This window comes from Staurois parvus, unplaced genomic scaffold, assembly GCF_062004578.1.
Source record: "Staurois parvus isolate SC_StPar_1 unplaced genomic scaffold, SC_StPar_1.0 ptg000437l, whole genome shotgun sequence".
Classification (NCBI taxonomy): Eukaryota; Metazoa; Chordata; class Amphibia; order Anura; family Ranidae; genus Staurois; species Staurois parvus.
In genome coordinates, this window is record NW_028318233.1 from 947,091 (window position 1) to 964,466 (window position 17,376).

A 17,376-nucleotide genomic window follows, 5' to 3' on the forward strand; every position below is an offset into this window, starting at 1 on the left:
CTACTGCTTCGACCTTCACATGCTGTAAAAAGAAGACTTGGCTGCCCCTTTAAACAGTTGGATGGTATCAATCCTTCCACTCTCACCACTTTGCCCATCAACCTTGCTGAGCTATTGACTGAAATGAAGGATAATATCTGATAATTAAAATTGAGCACAAAGGGACAGGAGGTGGTGACCTTTAGTATCTTTTGCTTAGGAAATGGGATGAGTAAGGCTACATTACTTCAGTAACTTTCTTAAATGTGCATAGTAGCACCAACAAAATAGAGTTCTATATATATAAAATGCTGTTCAAACTCTGTATCTGGAAGAAAGCATGTTAGCATTTCTCAGGCAGCTTAGAAGGCAGCATGTTATCCCTCAGGTCATGTTTCTGCTCCTAATTTGTCCATTTACAAAGTATATAAATCTGCGTGAAAGGCCATATATACATTTTTCATAAATGCACTGGAACAGTTATAATTAAGAATCGTGACTGGTTCACCTTAAGTGATAGATAGGCAAAACTTAAACAACACTTACATTTACAGGCACTTTACTTTTATTTTGAAAAAACATTTTTCATTTCTTCTTTTATATTGTAATCCTATAGTGAGAAAATCATTTTTGAGCTTTAACAGAACAATATGGGGTCCCCTGGAACTGGTGGAGAAGCTATGTCCAGAAGCCGAAGAGATTGCAGCCAGCGTGCGAGACTTACCGGGGCTCAGGTGTGCCATTTCATGTTACTGGGCAGCTTATTCCTGCACTGCTATGCAGAAGCCATAACCGCTGCCTTGCTGTTGATGTGAATACTTTAATCCAATTGTCTTTTATTTCAACTGCAGAACACCCCTCGGTCGAGCTAGAGCCTGGCTGAGGTTATCAATGATGCAGAAGAAACTGGCAGACTATCTGCGTTGCCTGATCATGCGTAGGGATCTCTTGAGGTTTGTTACTCAGTTATGTATTAATTTTTCACATTCACTTGGGATTCGAAATAAAAATACACCCCAACAAAAAGGCTTTGATAAATACCTAGTTCAGAAAATGTGACAATGCTTACTGCATATTTATTTTATTGCTTCATGTATTATTAATACTATCCTTGTATAGCTTTATATGTGTTTCCTGGCAATAGTGCTTTATTTCTGTAATTTTCCATATTTGTCAGACTTTGTTGGCTCTAACACTCACACATTTATGCTGCTGCAATAAGAAGTGGTAAGAAAGAAGAGGCCAAGTGTCCTTATGGGGGAACATTAAAGGTCGGGTCCAACCTTGCTAGTTCTACCTTGACACCGGACTGCAGGTCCCATTTGCAGACAACCGTAAAAATGTTTCATGTTTGTGAGTACCTTCAAGGAAACAAAACAAAAAAAGAAATCTGCTAGCTAATATAAAGTGTTAGTACCTAAATGTGCCTGAACATACTTGTATTAGATCTCTCTGCCTTCCACTATGCCCAATTACCGGGGATTGTGAATAGGTAAAATCTTACAGAGGGTTTCAGAGCTGGAGACAACTGGGACATTCTGTTTACATGAATGTCTTGTGGCTTCCAACAGCCATATGGTGCCTGAAGAAGAATAGAACAATGGAAGTTTTTCCCAAAAAAGGCAGGCAAATAACTATTTACTAGACTCCCTGCAGATGATCTTTACCCATTACTTACAATGCCTTGCTTTGCACTGTCTCAGTATAGAGGCAGCAATCTTACTAGAGGCAACTCTGAAAAAAAGCAACCATCCATGTTGCCTCATAGTTAGCAATTAGTCACTTTTACACTTGTAAATAGTAGTAGAAGGGGAAGTTTGAGTTGTATTGTGCACTGGCACAATGCTGAACACGTACTGTATTTGGGGTGGGAGGGAATCATCTTTATCAGCCTTTTTTTTTATTTTATAAGAATAAGGTCGCTGATTGATTTTTCAGGTGTCTAGTGCATGTTATGCAATTTGGGATGGGTTTGGTTCAAGCAGGGCTCTGCAAACTTCAAAGAAATTTGGATACTAAACCCAAGCATCATTGACATAAATGGGAGCCAAATCTGTTAAATTGTCAAAAAATAGCAATGGGACTGGGCACTGCCTTGGGGAACGTACAATGGAAAAAATCAGTTTGGCCAGGAGCAATTATTTTTTTTCAAAATACTTGAAGTGAATAATTTAATTCCTTTAGATAACATGCCTGCGGGTGTCCTAATCCCACTTGTGGCGGGGCGCATTTCTGTGATATACACAAACTGCTGCAGCAACACTGACATTTACACAGGAAAACAAGTTTTTAAATGACTTTGACAGCTGTCATTGCCGGCTTCTTTGTTAAAGAAAAAAAAAACAAAAAAACAAAAGCTCACAGACTCGTCCAAGACTCTGCTATGTATTTTGGTTGACATATGGAGGTTTTTGTGTGCTGTGGGGTTTTTTTTATTTTTTTTATAAAGAAGCTGGCAGTGAATGTCATTTGTTGGTAATTTAAACTGTATCATTGGTTTTTCTTTGTAAATTGTAAATGTATTTTCTTTGCTGTAGCACATCCTACAGCAAGGAAGAAAAAATACATTGCATAGAGTCCACCCCCACCCCCAAAATATATACCAGACCCTTTGGGTCTTTTGAATGGATTTTAAAGGGGACTCCAGGAAAAAAGAATGTTTGTGAGATTAAGTCCTATGTTTGTTGTCAGAGTCATTCCCCAAGTTGGGCCAGTGGCCATATTTGCAGAGTGATGTACCTGCTATCCCTGCCCCTTTACTTAAAAGGAGCAAGGATTTCCTGTGACATCAGTGGTTCCTAGGAAAGCGGTGGGTGCAAGCACCCATGGCTTCCTTAAGAACCAGTGACAGCAGGAAGCTGTCATACATAGAAGCGGTACAAATACAGCTTCTATATATGATGTATGGCTCCTGCTGAATGCACTAAGGCTTGGGTGTAATGTTTGGGACAGACACCAAAACAGCCAAAGTTCAGTCTGAATTTATCCAAACCATTTGCTCATCCCTATTTGGGATTTTAATAAAACCCATGCAGGTCTCTATTGTGACTGTACAGTTAGTGATGTATCCTGATGTATGACCAGCTCTGGACCTCTTTCCTATACTTATCTGCACAATTTCTGATGTGTTTATATTTCCAGTGTTGCCACAAATATATTACTTGAAATATATATGTGTTATTTTCATTTCCATGTTTGCTGAAACATTTGCTATTGTATGTTTGTATTTACGGTACACCACTCTTCCTATTTTCTTATTTAGTGAGTTTTATGAAAACTATGCAGTAATGATGGAAGAAGAAGGGACAGTAATTGTTGGATTGTTGGTTGGATTGAATGTGATTGATGCCAATCTCTGTGTCAAAGGAGAAGATCTGGATTCACAAGTATGTTGCATAATACTTGGAATTTTTTTCCCACAAGATCTGGTATGCTGTTTGAAGTGCAATGGTCTGTAAGGCTGCTTCCCCTATCCATACTGAGGGTATGAGAAGCTCTCCATGCCAACACTTTTGCCATTTTAATGTACATTTTGAAAAAGATTTAACCCTAACTGCATTACATTTAATTTGCTAAAGAACTGTTTATCATAAACAATTACTTTTTCTTTTATAAAATACTATGTTCACTCCTTTTTTTAAACATTCCAGTTTCAGATGCAAATCATTGCTCTGGACTGGCCACCAACATGGAAGTGTGACAACTGAGCAGCACAATTGAGAGACAGTTGTCACCTCATAAGAGAGAGTGTCTGAATAAGCATCTTTATGGCAAGATAACCCTATAAGAATTCATAAAAGTTGCAGTTTTGAAAATTTAATTAACATGTTAAAGCTCTGTGAAATGTTTTGGTATTTAGGCTTCTATCTACTTTAAGTAAGGTATTTTCTGCAGTCAAATGCATAGTCCTTGATTTTGGTAATAATGAATACATTTTGTATAAGTCATCTGTGACAGATATGTAAAGCATTGGACAGGGATGGGGGGGCTGGCAAGGGGGGGAGCAGAAAAGGATTTTACCTAATAGAAGAGGCATCAGCACAAGGGACACATCCTACAGACTGTAAGTTATATCCCTTTTACTGAATTTTGTGTCGTTTGTTTTGACTGCACTTAAAAACTTTAAAGAACAAATTTTCCAGAACACAGAATAGTACTTTACAGAAAGGCATCTAAATCATTTTGTTGTTAACTCTTAATTACTGTTTTTGTAATGTTATTAGGAAAAAAGAATATCAAATGCCAGTTTCTGCTATTTATTTGCAAGATTGCAGTTCTCCATAAAGTTTAACACTTGCCTATTTCATACTAATAGCATCCTCTATGTAATGAATACCTTACCTGCTATACAGCTCTTTTTCTCCTATAGTGTGCAAGGGTGTGGAAATGTTTTAAAAAACTACTTGTCCAGGGACTAAATCGGTGTCCCAATCTACTTGTCCCTCATGATAATCTACTTTTCCAGATAAAAAAAAAATTAATTTGAACCAAAACTGTATTTAAATCTGCTTTAAGTAATGCCTGGGGCTTTTAAAATCAAAAGTGGCTTTATGGCGATTTAAAAATGTAATAATTTTAACATTGCGCTGTTTATCTCCTCCTCCCCTCCCCTCCCTGCCTGTCTCCAGCACCGCACCCGGGGACTAGCAGGGAGGGGAGAGACCTTGCAGTGTAATGAGCTCCAATTGGCTGCTTGTCAGGAAAGGGGAGTGCCCAGCTTATCCTTTATCCCTTTTGCTACCAGAGCCGCTTTTGCGTTTTTTGCACACGATTAAAATATCATTTTAGGCCTGAAGTTTACACAAAACCCCCAAACATATATTTTCTGAAAGCAGACACTCTAGAGAATAAAACAGTGGTAGTTCCAATTTTGTATGTCGAATGATATTACCGCAAAATTTCTGTAAAAAATACAAGTAAGTTAATTTTAGGGCACAAAAAAAGCAATAAATTACCCTATTGTTTTTTGGAAAATATGAAAGATGAGGTTGCACCGAGTAAATAGATATCAAACATCATAACGTCACTTCCGGGTCAGAACAAGAAGGGGAGCGGATGTGTCCATCTCCTCCCTCCCCTCTAGTCAACAGCCTCCCCATCCCCGTCACCCCTTCTTCTCCCCCCTCCTCTGCCCTCACAACCGCACTGCCCTCCACCTCTCCCGAGGCCCCGCCCACCGTAACCCCCCCTGCACTGCACTCCCTCAGCCCTGTCACTACTGAGGAAGTCTTCAAGGTCCTCTCAGAAGCCCGCCTCACTACCTGCCCCCTGGACCCTATCCCCTCTCAACTCCTCCGGTCACCCCCCTCTTCCCTCATCCGCTCCCTCACCCACATCTTCAATCTCTCCCTCTCTACTGGCACATTCCCCTCCCCCCTAAAGCGCGCACATATCACCCCCATCCTCAAAAAGCCCTCCCTGGATCCCGCGGACCCCAACAACCTTAGACCCATCTCCCTGCTGCCACTCACCTCCAAGCTCCTTGAGCGCATAGTCTATGATCGCCTAAGCGCCCACCTTATTGACAATAACCTCCTTGACCCATTACAGTCCGGCTTCCGTCCCCTACACTCCACCGAAACTGCCCTCCTCAAAATCACTAACGACCTACTAAACGCCAAAGCCAAGGGCGACTACTCTGTCCTCCTTCTCCTGGACCTCTCTGCGGCCTTCAACACAGTCGACCACCCCCTCCTCCTTAATAAACTACTCTCCCTTGGCATCAGAGATACCGATCTCTCCTGGTTCTCATCCTACCTATCCCGACGCTCCTTCAGCGTCACCTACAATGGCGCCACCTCCCCCTCCCTCCCCCTCTCTGTTGGGGTCCCTCAAGGCTCTGTCCTTGGACCCCTTCTCTTCTCCATCTACACCTCCTCCCTGGGCACACTCATACACTCCCATGGCTTCAATTATCACCTCTATGCTGACGACACCCAAATTTACCTCTCCACCCCTCTCCTCACCCCCACTATCTCCGCCCGCATCACTCACCTCCTAAACGACATCTCAGACTGGATGTCGCTCCATTTCCTCAAGCTTAACCTCTCCAAAACCGAACTCCTCGTCTTTCCCCCTGCCCACACCCCCCCCCCCCAGCTATCCATCACTACCACCAACACCACTATCACTCCCGCCCCGCAAGCCAAAGTCCTTGGCGTCATTCTTGACTCGAACCTCTCCTTCCTCCCTCATGTCAAATCACTTGCAAACACCTGCAGGCTCCATCTCCGCAATATTGCCAAGATACGTGCCTTCCTCACCCCAGACACCACCAAACTTCTTGTACACTCCCTCATCATCTCACGCCTTGACTACTGCAACTCTCTTCTCACTGGCCTACCCAAGTGCAGGCTCTCCACGCTGCAGACCATCCTGAACTCAGCGGCCAGACTCATCCACCTCACCACCCGCTCCACCTCTGCCACCCCCCTCTGCCTCTCCCTCCACTGGCTCCCGATTGCCCAACGCATCAAATTTAAACTTCTAATCCTGACCTACAAAGCCGTTCACAACACTGCCCCTGACTACCTCACCAACCTGATCCCCAAGTACCACCCTACCCGTACCCTTCGCTCCTCACAGGACCTCCTTCTATCCTGCTCCCTGGTCTCCTCCTCCCATGCACGACTGCAGGACTTCTCCAGGTCCTCCCCTATCCTCTGGAACTCACTGCCCCAATCCATCCGACTGTCGCCTTCCCTCCCCACATTCAGGCGCTCCCTCAAAACCCATCTTTTCAGGGAAGCCTACCCCACCCTCACCTAATGGCCTTTCTCCCTCATTCCTCCCACCACTTCATCCCCCTCAGCCACTTCATTCCCCTCAGCCACTTCCTATTGTTCCACTACCCCCTCCCTCCTAGATTGTAAGCTTGAAAGAGTAGAGCCCTCTTACCCCTCGTACGCTGTCTGTCTTTGTTGTACTGTGCCATGTATTGTCCCCCCTATTGTACAGCGCTGAGCAAACCCTTTGGCGCTATATAAACTCGATGTAATAAATAATAATAAATAAATAACAGCAGTGAGCTGGTTCCCGGGCCCACAGATGGACAAGCGCAGCCCGGGAGACAGTGAACGGTTCACGTGGGGGGGAGCAGAGGCTGGCACTTTGTGGAAGCAATCGGCGGCAGCGCTGCCTCCCAAATGCTTCCACCTGACAGGTGAGCTCTACTGCTTGCCCACAGCAGGGCTGAAGGATAAAAAAAACTAGCTTCCCGGCGCCTGGGCAATACAAATTCAACATCCCTGGTGTACTCTTTCAGCAAAATTAATTATTCTCTCTATCATATGTAACTCTTCACATTTCTATAAAATAACTTTTAAAAAAGTGATATAAAAATAAATTCATCATTAAGCATGATCAGCCATCAGTGGTTACATGGTTATTACTTTTTTATAGGTAGTTTAATCTGCGGGTATTTACAAACTGTTAACTGTTAATAGCTTACATTTGCCTATTTTGACCACATGATCTGTATGGTCAACATAGGAAGAGATTAGTAGATATGGTTTTAATAGTTCAGGTTGGTGGGGAGAAAGTCTATCAAAGAATCCAATAAAAGTGTTATCGATCCATCAAACAGAGAGCTAGTATTTTTAATTGTATTCTTTTTACTTGTTAGGTTGGGGTCATTGATTTTTCCATATATTTAAAATCTGAAGAAGATGATCATGATCGGGAAGGAAGGTAAGGATAAGTCAGGGATACATTTTTCATGTTTTGTTTAATATTCAGATCAAGAACCCTTTAATTTCTTTTATCTATGTACACAGTTAAGGTGACATACACTCACTGGCCACTTTATTAGGTACACCTTGCTAGAACCAGGTTGGACCCTCATTCTTCATGGCATAGATTCTACAAGGTGTTGGCAACATTCCTCAGAGATTTTGGTCCAAATTGACTGTTGCTTTTCCATCATCTTGAACCAATCTGCCTATTCTCCTATGACCTCTGACATCAACAAGGCATTTGTTCAATTCTTTGTAAATGGGCAAACTTACAAAATCTGCAGTATATCAAATAATTATTTTCTCTGCTGTATGGGCAGGGAGGTTGTACAGAAGTCGATCTATCAATCTACAGATTGACTTCTGCAACTTCCCAGTCAGGTTTTCCCCACTCGATCAAGGACGCTGGCTAAAGCAGGCAGCACTGATCAGTGTATTCTGACAGTGGGGAAGTCTTCCTTCTGTCAAAATACAATAGCTCAGCGGGGAGGATTCCCTCATCCACATCAAATGTGTGGACAAGGAAATCGAATCTTGGTTTTTCAACTACCGCATTTTTCGCTCCATAAGACGCATTTTTTACCCCAAAAAAAGGGGCCGCCACCACCGTGTCAGAATACAGAGCCGGCCGCTCAGCAGTGGGGAAGTCTTCCTTCTGTCAAAATACAATAGCTCAGCGGGGAGGATTCCCTCATCCACATCAAATGTGTGGACAAGGAAATCGAATCTTGGTTTTTCAACTACCGCATTTTTCGCTCCATAAGACGCATTTTTTACCCCAAAAAAAGGGGCCGCCACCACCGTGTCAGAATACAGAGCCGGCTGCTCAGCTCTTCTCTGCAGCAGGACCTTACCTGTTCCTCGGTCCAGCTCTGTGCAATCTTCCCGCACCGGCATCTTTAGTGTGGGCACCAGGCTGTGAATGATACGGCGTCTTCTGGGACACATGACAGGTCCCAGAAGACGACGGGCCATTCACAAAGCGCAGGGCTTCTTGCGCATGCGCAGTGGGAACCCGGCACAGCCGGACACAGCCGGTGCCTACACTAAAGGAAGGACAACTCCGCGGAAGTGGGATCGGGTACCTGTCAAATTCAGGTACCCGCTCCCCCTCCCTCCCCAAAGGTTTCTTGGTCATCCCCTGTACTATGTCCGCAGTCTCTGATCATCCTCTGTACTGTCTGCAGTCTCTTGGTCATCCCCTGTACTGTCTGCAGTCTCTTGGTCATCCCCTGTACTGTCTGCAGTCTCTGGTCATCTCCTGTATTGTCTGCAGTCTCTGGTCATCTCCTGTACTATCTGCAGTCTCTGGTCATCCCCTGTACTGTCTGCAGTCTCTGGTCATTCCCTGTACTGTGTCCGCAGTCTCTGGTCATCCCCTGTACTGTCCGCACTCTCTGGTCATCCCCTGTACTGTCTGGAGTCTCTGGTCATCCCCTGTACTGTCCGCAGTCTCTGGTCATCTCCTGTACTGTTGCAGTCTCTGGTCATGTCCTGTATTATGTCCGCAGTCTCTGGTCATCCCCTGTACTGTGTCCGCAGTCGCTGGTCATCTCCTGTACTATGCCGGCAGTCTCTGGTCATCTCCTGTACTATGTCTGCAGTCTCTGGTCATCTCCTGTACTATGTACGCAGTCTCTGGTCATCTCCTGTACTGTGTCCGTAGTCTCTGGTCATCTCCTGTACTGTGTCTGCAGTGCATTGGTTCAGAATATTTTTTTTCTTGTTTTTCTCCTGTAAAACCTAGGCGCGTCTTATGGTCAGGTGCGTCTGATGGAGCAAAAATTACGGTAGTCCTGTTAGCTAAACAAAAAAAAAAATGACTCCATCTATTGGCTGCCTATCTGTAATTATAGCTTTATCTAGGCACATTTTATGCACTTGCAAGTGTTACTTTTCTTCAAACTAGCACATTTAAATGTTATGTTTTATTCCTTTTAAACTGGATATCTGCAGGGTTATTGCAGAGTTATTAACATTTGTCTTCTTTTTTTGTAGGAATGTACACATTTCTGCAATACTGGATCAGAAGAATTATGTTGAAGAACTTAACAGACAACTGAAGTAAGTCTACAACAAAATAAATGTCCTGTAAAAACACCATTACATGCAATTAAAATCACTTATATTGAAATAAAAGCCAGAGCTCAACCAGCCAAATTCAATACATGTGAGGGCAGGCTGGTTGAATAGAATGTTATCTTAGATTGTAAGCTCCAAGGAGCCGGGCCCTCCTAACCCTCTTGTATTGAACTGTATTGTTGCTGTATTGTCTCCCGTTATTTTGTAAAGTGCTGAGAAAACTGTTGTCACTATATAAATCCTGTATAATAATAATAATATTCTGCCAGTCGACTTTTGTACAATCAGTGTGTCAGTTTCTTCCCGATCGATTAGTGCTGCCAGTTATAGCCGGCAGCACTGATCAGTGTATTCTTACTGTGGGGAAGGCTCCCTGCTGTCAGAATTAGAGATGAGCGAATCGAACATGACGAAGTGGAATTCGTTTCGAAGATTAGGAAAAATTCGATTCGCGCCGAATCCGAAAATTAGCAAACTTCGGATGCACGAATCGAATTTTCCCAAAAATGGCGGCGACATGTGTGGCGACGGAGCGGGGATCTCTGGGAAGGCGCGCAGACAAGGCGCGCTGACCCATAATGCATTCATTCATGACATGTGATCGCATTAGCCAATCAGCAGCCAGCCAGCCAGCACTGTGTAATGGTGGAGCTATAAATCGCGGCCATCTTAGAATTCTCCATTAGCCTCCGGTCATTCAAGAGAGACAGACCTGTCTGTATTAGGGACAGAGTTAGGGCCACAGAGACTTTAGGGCCACAGAATCGTTACTCAGGGACACAGAATCGTTACTCAGGGACACAGAATTGTTACTCAGGGACACAGAATTGTTACTCAGGGACACAGAATCGTTACTCAGGGACACAGAATCGTTACTCAGGGACACAGAATCGTTACTGAGGGACACAGAATCGTTACTCAGGGACACAGAATCGTTACTCAGGGACACAGAATCGTTACTCAGGGATACAGAATCCTTACTCAGGGACACAGAATCCTTACTCAGGGACACAGAATTGTTACTCAGGGACACAGAATCGTTACTCAGGGACAGACACAGAATTGTTACTCAGGGACACAGAATCGTTACTCAGGGACACAGAATCGTTACTCAGGGACACAGAATCGTTACTCAGGGACACAGAATCGTTACTCAGGGACACAGAATTGTTACTCAGGGACACAGAATCGTTACTCAGGGACACAGAATCGTTACTCAGGGACAGACACAGAATTGTTACTCAGGGACACAGAATCGTTACTCAGGGACACAGAATCGTTACTGAGGGACACAGAATCGTTACTCAGGGACACAGAATCGTTACTCAGGGACAGAGAATCGTTACTTTCTGCTTCACAACCACTATTGTACGTTCAAAGAGTTAAATCCTGTTTTATGTTTGGGGTGCTTATTGAATTAAAGAGTATGTCAGACAACACGCAGAGGAGTGGCAGAGGAGGCAATGTTTCAGGAGCGAGCAGACGTGGCAGCAGAGGAAGGGGTCGAGGCAGCACTAGTCGCAGCCAGAGGCCAGTGCTCCCAGTGTCATCCAGCGGTCGTGTCTCCACCGACAACCCTGCCGTCATCGATTGGTTGACTCGGTCGTCTTCCTCTTCCCAGGTCACCTCTGACACCTACAGCCAACGGTCGGTGGGTACGTCAGACACAACCGTTAGTTGGCATGGCCCGGGAGCAAGCCCACTGAAATCACGTGTCCTCTACCTGCCCCTGTCCTTTGGTGTTCCCTCACCAAGCGAAGTATTGCATGCTGTGGGCTCAGCCCCACTGTACAGTGAGGAAGAGCTAACAGAGGGCGGTCAGGAACGGGGGGAGACATCCGCCTCTTCAGCAGCCAGGCGAAGAAGTACTGGCGAGGAGAGTGGCTCGGTAGCTGGTCTAGAGACAGGTCTGTCTCCTGACCCACACGCAGCCGAGGGGACTAGTAGTGACGCGGAGACCCTAATTGATGATGATGAGGCTGATCGCACTTGGCAGCCTCGTCGTCATCAGGCTATTGCTTCCGCATCATCAGGAGAAGAGGGTGCCAGCTTGCCAGCGAGCAAAACAGTCGGTGGGTTGCCCAGGAGGCAGCAGGGTCGCAGCAGTGTCAGTGGAGCCAAACGGCCACGGAGTAGAGCACCAGCTCCACTGCAGCCTACCACCATGGCCAGTAGTGATGCCGGTGTGCACGGAGGAAGTAGCAGTCAGCCAGTGAGGAGTAGCGGGGGCAAAGTTTCCTACTCGGCGGTGTGGCTATTTTTCGTCAAGCCGCCCGAGGAAGTAAACGTAGCCGTATGTCGACTATGTGGCCAGAAAGTCAAGCGTGGCCAGGGGGCCCATGTTGGGACTACAGCGTTGCGTCAGCATATGCAGCGTCGCCATTCGGTGGCCTGGGAAAACCGTGATAAAGATACGGCGGTTCTGCCTGCCCCAGCCCCCACTCCATCACCCGCTCCGTTACTTGCTCCGTCACCCGACGTCAATCGCCCTCTATCAGCCAGTCAAGGCTCCAACACCTCTGCTGAGGGGAGTTGTCGCTCGTTGGCATCTTCCGCTCGTTCAGATGCTCCTTCTCCTGCTACTCCTCTTCACGGATTCCGTCAGCAGTCTTTCTTGGAATCCGTTTCCAAGAGACAACAGTTTGCGAGCACTCACCCGACGGTGCAGAAGCTGAACGTCCTCCTGTCCAAGTTGCTGGTGCTGCAGTCCCTCCCTTTCCAAGTGGTGGACTCAGCACCTTTCCGAGAAATGATGGCTTGTGCCGAGCCGCGGTGGAGAGTGCCAAGCCGGCATTTCTTTGCCAAAAAGGCAGTGCCAGCCCTGCATTCACATGTAGAAGAGATGGTGGGCCAGTCTTTGAGCATGTCGGTCTCTGCCAAAGTGCACGGCAGCGCTGACGTGTGGAGCTGTAACTACGGTCAGGGACAGTACATGTCATTTACGGCCCACTGGGTGAACGTGGTGCCGGCACAGCCGCACCAGCAACTTGGACAGGTCACGCCGCTTTTGCCTCCACGTTTGCACGTCCTTGGTCCAGCAAAGATGTCCGCTTCTACCACCTCTTCTTCCGCCGTGTCCTCAGCCGCCACCCCCGTGCCAAGTCCCATTACCCGACCGGCATATCACATGTGCAGGGCGCAACGGTGTCACGCTGTGCTGCACCTGGTATGCCTTGGTGAACGTAGTCACACAGGGGAGGAACTTCTGAGTGTAATGAACAGAGAAATCGACAGATGGCTGTCTCCGCGCAAACTGAAAATCGGAACCATGTTGACCGACAACGGAAAGAACATGGTGTCTGCTCTGCGTCAAGGAAGGTTGTGCCATGCGCCATGCATGGCTCACGTGTTCAATCTGGTTGTCAAGCGGTTCCTAAAATCCACCATCCCACTGCAAGACATCCTTAAAATGTCACGTAAACTTTGCATGCATTTCAGCCATTCCTACACCGCAAAGCACACCCTCCTTGAGCTGCAGCGGCAGAACGGAATTCCACAGCATCGCCTGATCTGCGACGTTGCAACAAGGTGGAATTCAACCCTACATTTGTTAGACCGCCTTTACGAACAGCGAAAGGCCATCACCGATTTCCTGATGTTACAAGCGGATAAAGGTACTCCCCTGTGTAACTTAGATGTCAGCCATTGGCAGCTCATGCGTGACACCTGCCGCTTGCTCAGGCCCTTTGAGGAGGCCACGCTATTCGTGAGTCGGCAGGACTATGGGATGAACGACGTCATTCCTCTGTTGCACGTCCTGGAACAAATGCTGTTAACAATGGCTGGTCAGGGTGCGGTAGACGTGGCGCACAGATCTCAACGCCACATGACCCCTGTGGGGGCAGGACAGGAAGAAGAGGAGGAGGTAGAGGAGGACATTGGTGCTCAGGAATTATTGAGTGAAATGGGTGGTTTTTCCACTCAGCGGACAGGAGTGGAGGAGCAGGAGCATCTGGTAGAGGAGGAGGAGGAGACAGAGGACCCAGACGCACCGTGGCAGTATGCTGTGGAGATGGAGGCAGGGAGTCCCTCGCATTCCTTGGCACAAATGGCCCATAGCATGCTCGGTTGCTTGCGTAGCGACAGCCGAATAATAACCATCAGACAGAGGGATGACTTTTGGCTGTCCACCTTGTTGGACCCTCGCTACCGTTCAAAAATGGTGGCCTTTTTCACACCTGCTGAGAGGGAGGCCAAAATAAAGCACTATAAAAACCACCTATGTAGTCAGTTGGTCTCTGCCTTTCTGCGCCAACGTCCATCCTCAGACACTGTGGGCCCTGTGCGCTCGCGTTCCGCTGCCATGGCAGCAGGGGAGGGGTGGGGTGGTAGGAGCAGTGGCAGCTCCACCAGCAGCGGCTGCCTCAGTCTGCAGTCGATGATGAGTAGCTTTCTTCACCAGCGCAGTGAGGAAACTACTAACCAGCCGCAGCAGCAGCAGCATCAGGTGGACCTGGAGCAGGACCTCAAACAACAGGCTCGGGCCTACTTGGACAGCACCCTGCCAACCGAGGTAGACAATCCCCTTGACTACTGGGCAACGAAACTTTACCTTTGGCCCCAACTAGCTAAATTTGCCCTTGAAAGGCTGTCATGCCCGGCCAGTAGCGTGGCATCGGAGCGCGTGTTTAGTGCGGCAGGAGGTATTGTAACTCCGCGGAGGACACGACTGTCCACCCAAAGTGTGGAGAGACTCACGTTTGTGAAAATGAATCAGGCGTGGATTAGTCTGGATTTCAAACCACCAGTTCCTGACACAACTGACTAAATCCGCCATGAATCATGCCCCAAACATGTTATTATTTTTAACATAGGCCTCTGTATGGCCTTCAATTTAAGCTGCTTATGCTTCGCCACTCTGCCATGGGCCCCTGTACCGCCTCCTCTTGCTGCTGCCAGGTCCACAGTGTGTCATGGGTCCCTGTACGGCCTCCCATTGCTGCTGTCTCCATCGCCACACTCTGCCATGTGCCACTTTCAGGTCTCCTCACACTGCTGGTGGGTTCCATTTTGTCATAGGGTGCTGTATGGCCTCCCATTGCTGCTGCCTCCACCGCCACCCTGCGCCATGTGCCTGTCGTCTGCTCACGCTGCTGACGGCTTCCGCTTTTTAACCGAGGCCTGTGTTTGGCTTCCGAATACTGCTGCATCCACCGCCACCCTGCGCCATGTGCCTCTGTCGTCTGCTCACGCTGCTGACGGCTTCCGCTTTTTAACCTAGTCCTGTGTATGTCTTCCGAATACTGCTGCCTCCACCGCCACCCTGCGCCATGTGCCTCTGTCGTCTGCTCACGCTGCTGACGGCTTCCGCTTTTTAACCGAGGCCTGTGTTTGGCTTCCGAATACTGCTGCATCCACCGCCACCCTGCGCCATGTGTCTCTGTCGTCTGGTCACGCTGCTGACGTCTTCCGCTTTTTAACCTAGGCCTGTGTATGGCTTCCGAATACTGCTGCCTCCACCGCAACCCTGCGCCATGTGCCTCTGTCGTCTGCTCACGCTGCTGACGGCTTCCGCTTTTTAACCGAGGCCTGTGTTTGGCTTCCGAATACTGCTGCATCCACCGCCACCCTGCGCCATGTGTCTCTGTTGTCTGCTCACGCTGCTGACGGCTTCCGCTTTTTAACCGAGGCCTGTGTATGGCTTCCGAATACTGCTGCCTCCACCGCCACCCTGCGCCATGTGCCACTTTCAGGTCTCCTTACACTGTTGGTGGGTTCCATTTTGTGATAGGGTGCTGTATGGCCTTCCATTGCTGCTGCCTCCACCGCCACCCTGCGCCATGTGCCTCTGTCGTCTGCTCACGCTGCTGACGGCTTCCGCTTTTTAACCGAGGCCTGTGTATGGCTTCCGAATACTGCTGCATCCACCGCCACCCTGCGCCATGTGTCTCTGTCGTCTGCTCACGCTGCTGACGGCTTCCGCTTTTTAACCTAGGCCTGTGTATGGCTTCCGAATACTGCTGCCTCCACCGCCACCCTGCGCCATGTGTCTCTGTCGTCTGCTCACGCTGCTGACGGCTTCCGCTTTTTAACCTAGGCCTGTGTATGGCTTCCGAATACTGCTGCCTCCACCGCCACCCTGCGCCATGTGTCTCTGTCGTCTGCTCACGCTGCTAACGGCTTCCGCTTTTTAACCTAGGCCTGTGTATGGCTTCCGAATACTGCTGCCTCCACCGCCACCCTGCGCCATGTGCCTCTGTCGTCTGCTCACGCTGCTGACGGCTTCTGCTTTTTAAACTAGTCCTGTGTATGTCTTCCGAATACTGCTGCCTCCACCGCCACCCTGCGCCATGTGCCACTTACAGGTCTCCTTACACTGTTGGTGGGTTCCATTTTGTGATAGGGTGCTGTATGGCCTTCCATTGCTGCTGCCTCCACCGCCACCCTGCGCCATGTGCCTCTGTCGTCTGCTCACGCTGCTGACGGCTTCCTCTTTTTAACCGAGGCCTGTGTTTGGCTTCCGAATACTGCTGCATCCACCGCCACCCTGCGCCATGTGTCTCTGTCGTCTGCTCACGCTGCTGACGGCTTCTGCTTTTTAACCTAGGCCTGTGTATGGCTTCCGAATACTGCTGCCTCCACCGCCACCCTGCGCCATGTGCCTCTGTCGTCTGCTCACGCTGCTGACGGCTTCCGCTTTTTAACCGAGGCCTGTGTATGGCTTCCGAATACTGCTGCCTCCACCGCCACCCTGCGCCATGTGTCTCTGTCGTCTGCTCACGCTGCTAACGGCTTCCGCTTTTTAACCTAGGCCTGTGTATGGCTTCCGAATACTGCTGCCTCCACCGCCACCCTGCGCCATGTGCCTCTGTCGTCTGCTCACGCTGCTGACGGCTTCTGCTTTTTAAACTAGTCCTGTGTATGTCTTCCGAATACTGCTGCCTCCACCGCCACCCTGCGCCATGTGCCACTTACAGGTCTCCTTACACTGTTGGTGGGTTCCATTTTGTGATAGGGTGCTGTATGGCCTTCCATTGCTGCTGCCTCCACCGCCACCCTGCGCCATGTGCCTCTGTCGTCTGCTCACGCTGCTGACGGCTTCTTCTTTTTAACCGAGGCCTGTGTTTGGCTTCCGAATACTGCGGCATCCACCGCCACCCTGCGCCATGTGTCTCTGTCGTCTGCTCACGCTGCTGACGGCTTCCGCTTTTTAACCTAGGCCTGTGTATGGCTTCTGAATACTGCTGCCTCCACCGCCACCCTGCGCCATGTGCCTCTGTCGTCTGCTCACGCTGCTGACGGCTTCCGCTTTTTAACCGAGGCCTGTGTATGGCTTCCGAATACTGCTGCATCCACCGCCCGCCCACTGCTGCTGCCAGGCCCGTAATCTGTCATGGGCCCCTGTGCCGCCTCCTCATGCTGCTGCCAGGTCCAGAGTGTGTCATGGGTCCCTGTACGGCCTCCCATTGCTGCTGTCTCCATCGCCACACTCTGCCATGTGCCACTTTCAGGTCTCCTCACACTGCTGGTGGGTTCCATTTTGTCATAGGGTGCTGTATGGCCTCCCATTGCTGCTGCCTCCACCGCCACACTGTGGCTCCACACTCTGGTTTTGGCCCCGTGACTGCCCAAATGAGTGAAG

At 48.4% G+C, this 17,376-nt stretch overlaps 1 protein-coding gene across 1 annotated transcript in view; it reads left to right on the forward strand.

Annotated features, from left to right (window-relative positions):
• The window catches only part of RUFY2 (RUN and FYVE domain containing 2), a 69,102-nt gene that overhangs the window by 16,211 nt on the left and 35,515 nt on the right, over window positions 1–17,376 (forward strand). The window contains exons 4-8 of the mRNA XM_089687744.1: window positions 596–713; window positions 831–932; window positions 3,242–3,365; window positions 7,604–7,668; window positions 9,711–9,776. Coding sequence (XP_089543870.1) covers window positions 596–713; window positions 831–932; window positions 3,242–3,365; window positions 7,604–7,668; window positions 9,711–9,776 — 475 coding nt within the window. The remainder of the gene's footprint in view (window positions 1–595; window positions 714–830; window positions 933–3,241; window positions 3,366–7,603; window positions 7,669–9,710; window positions 9,777–17,376) is intronic.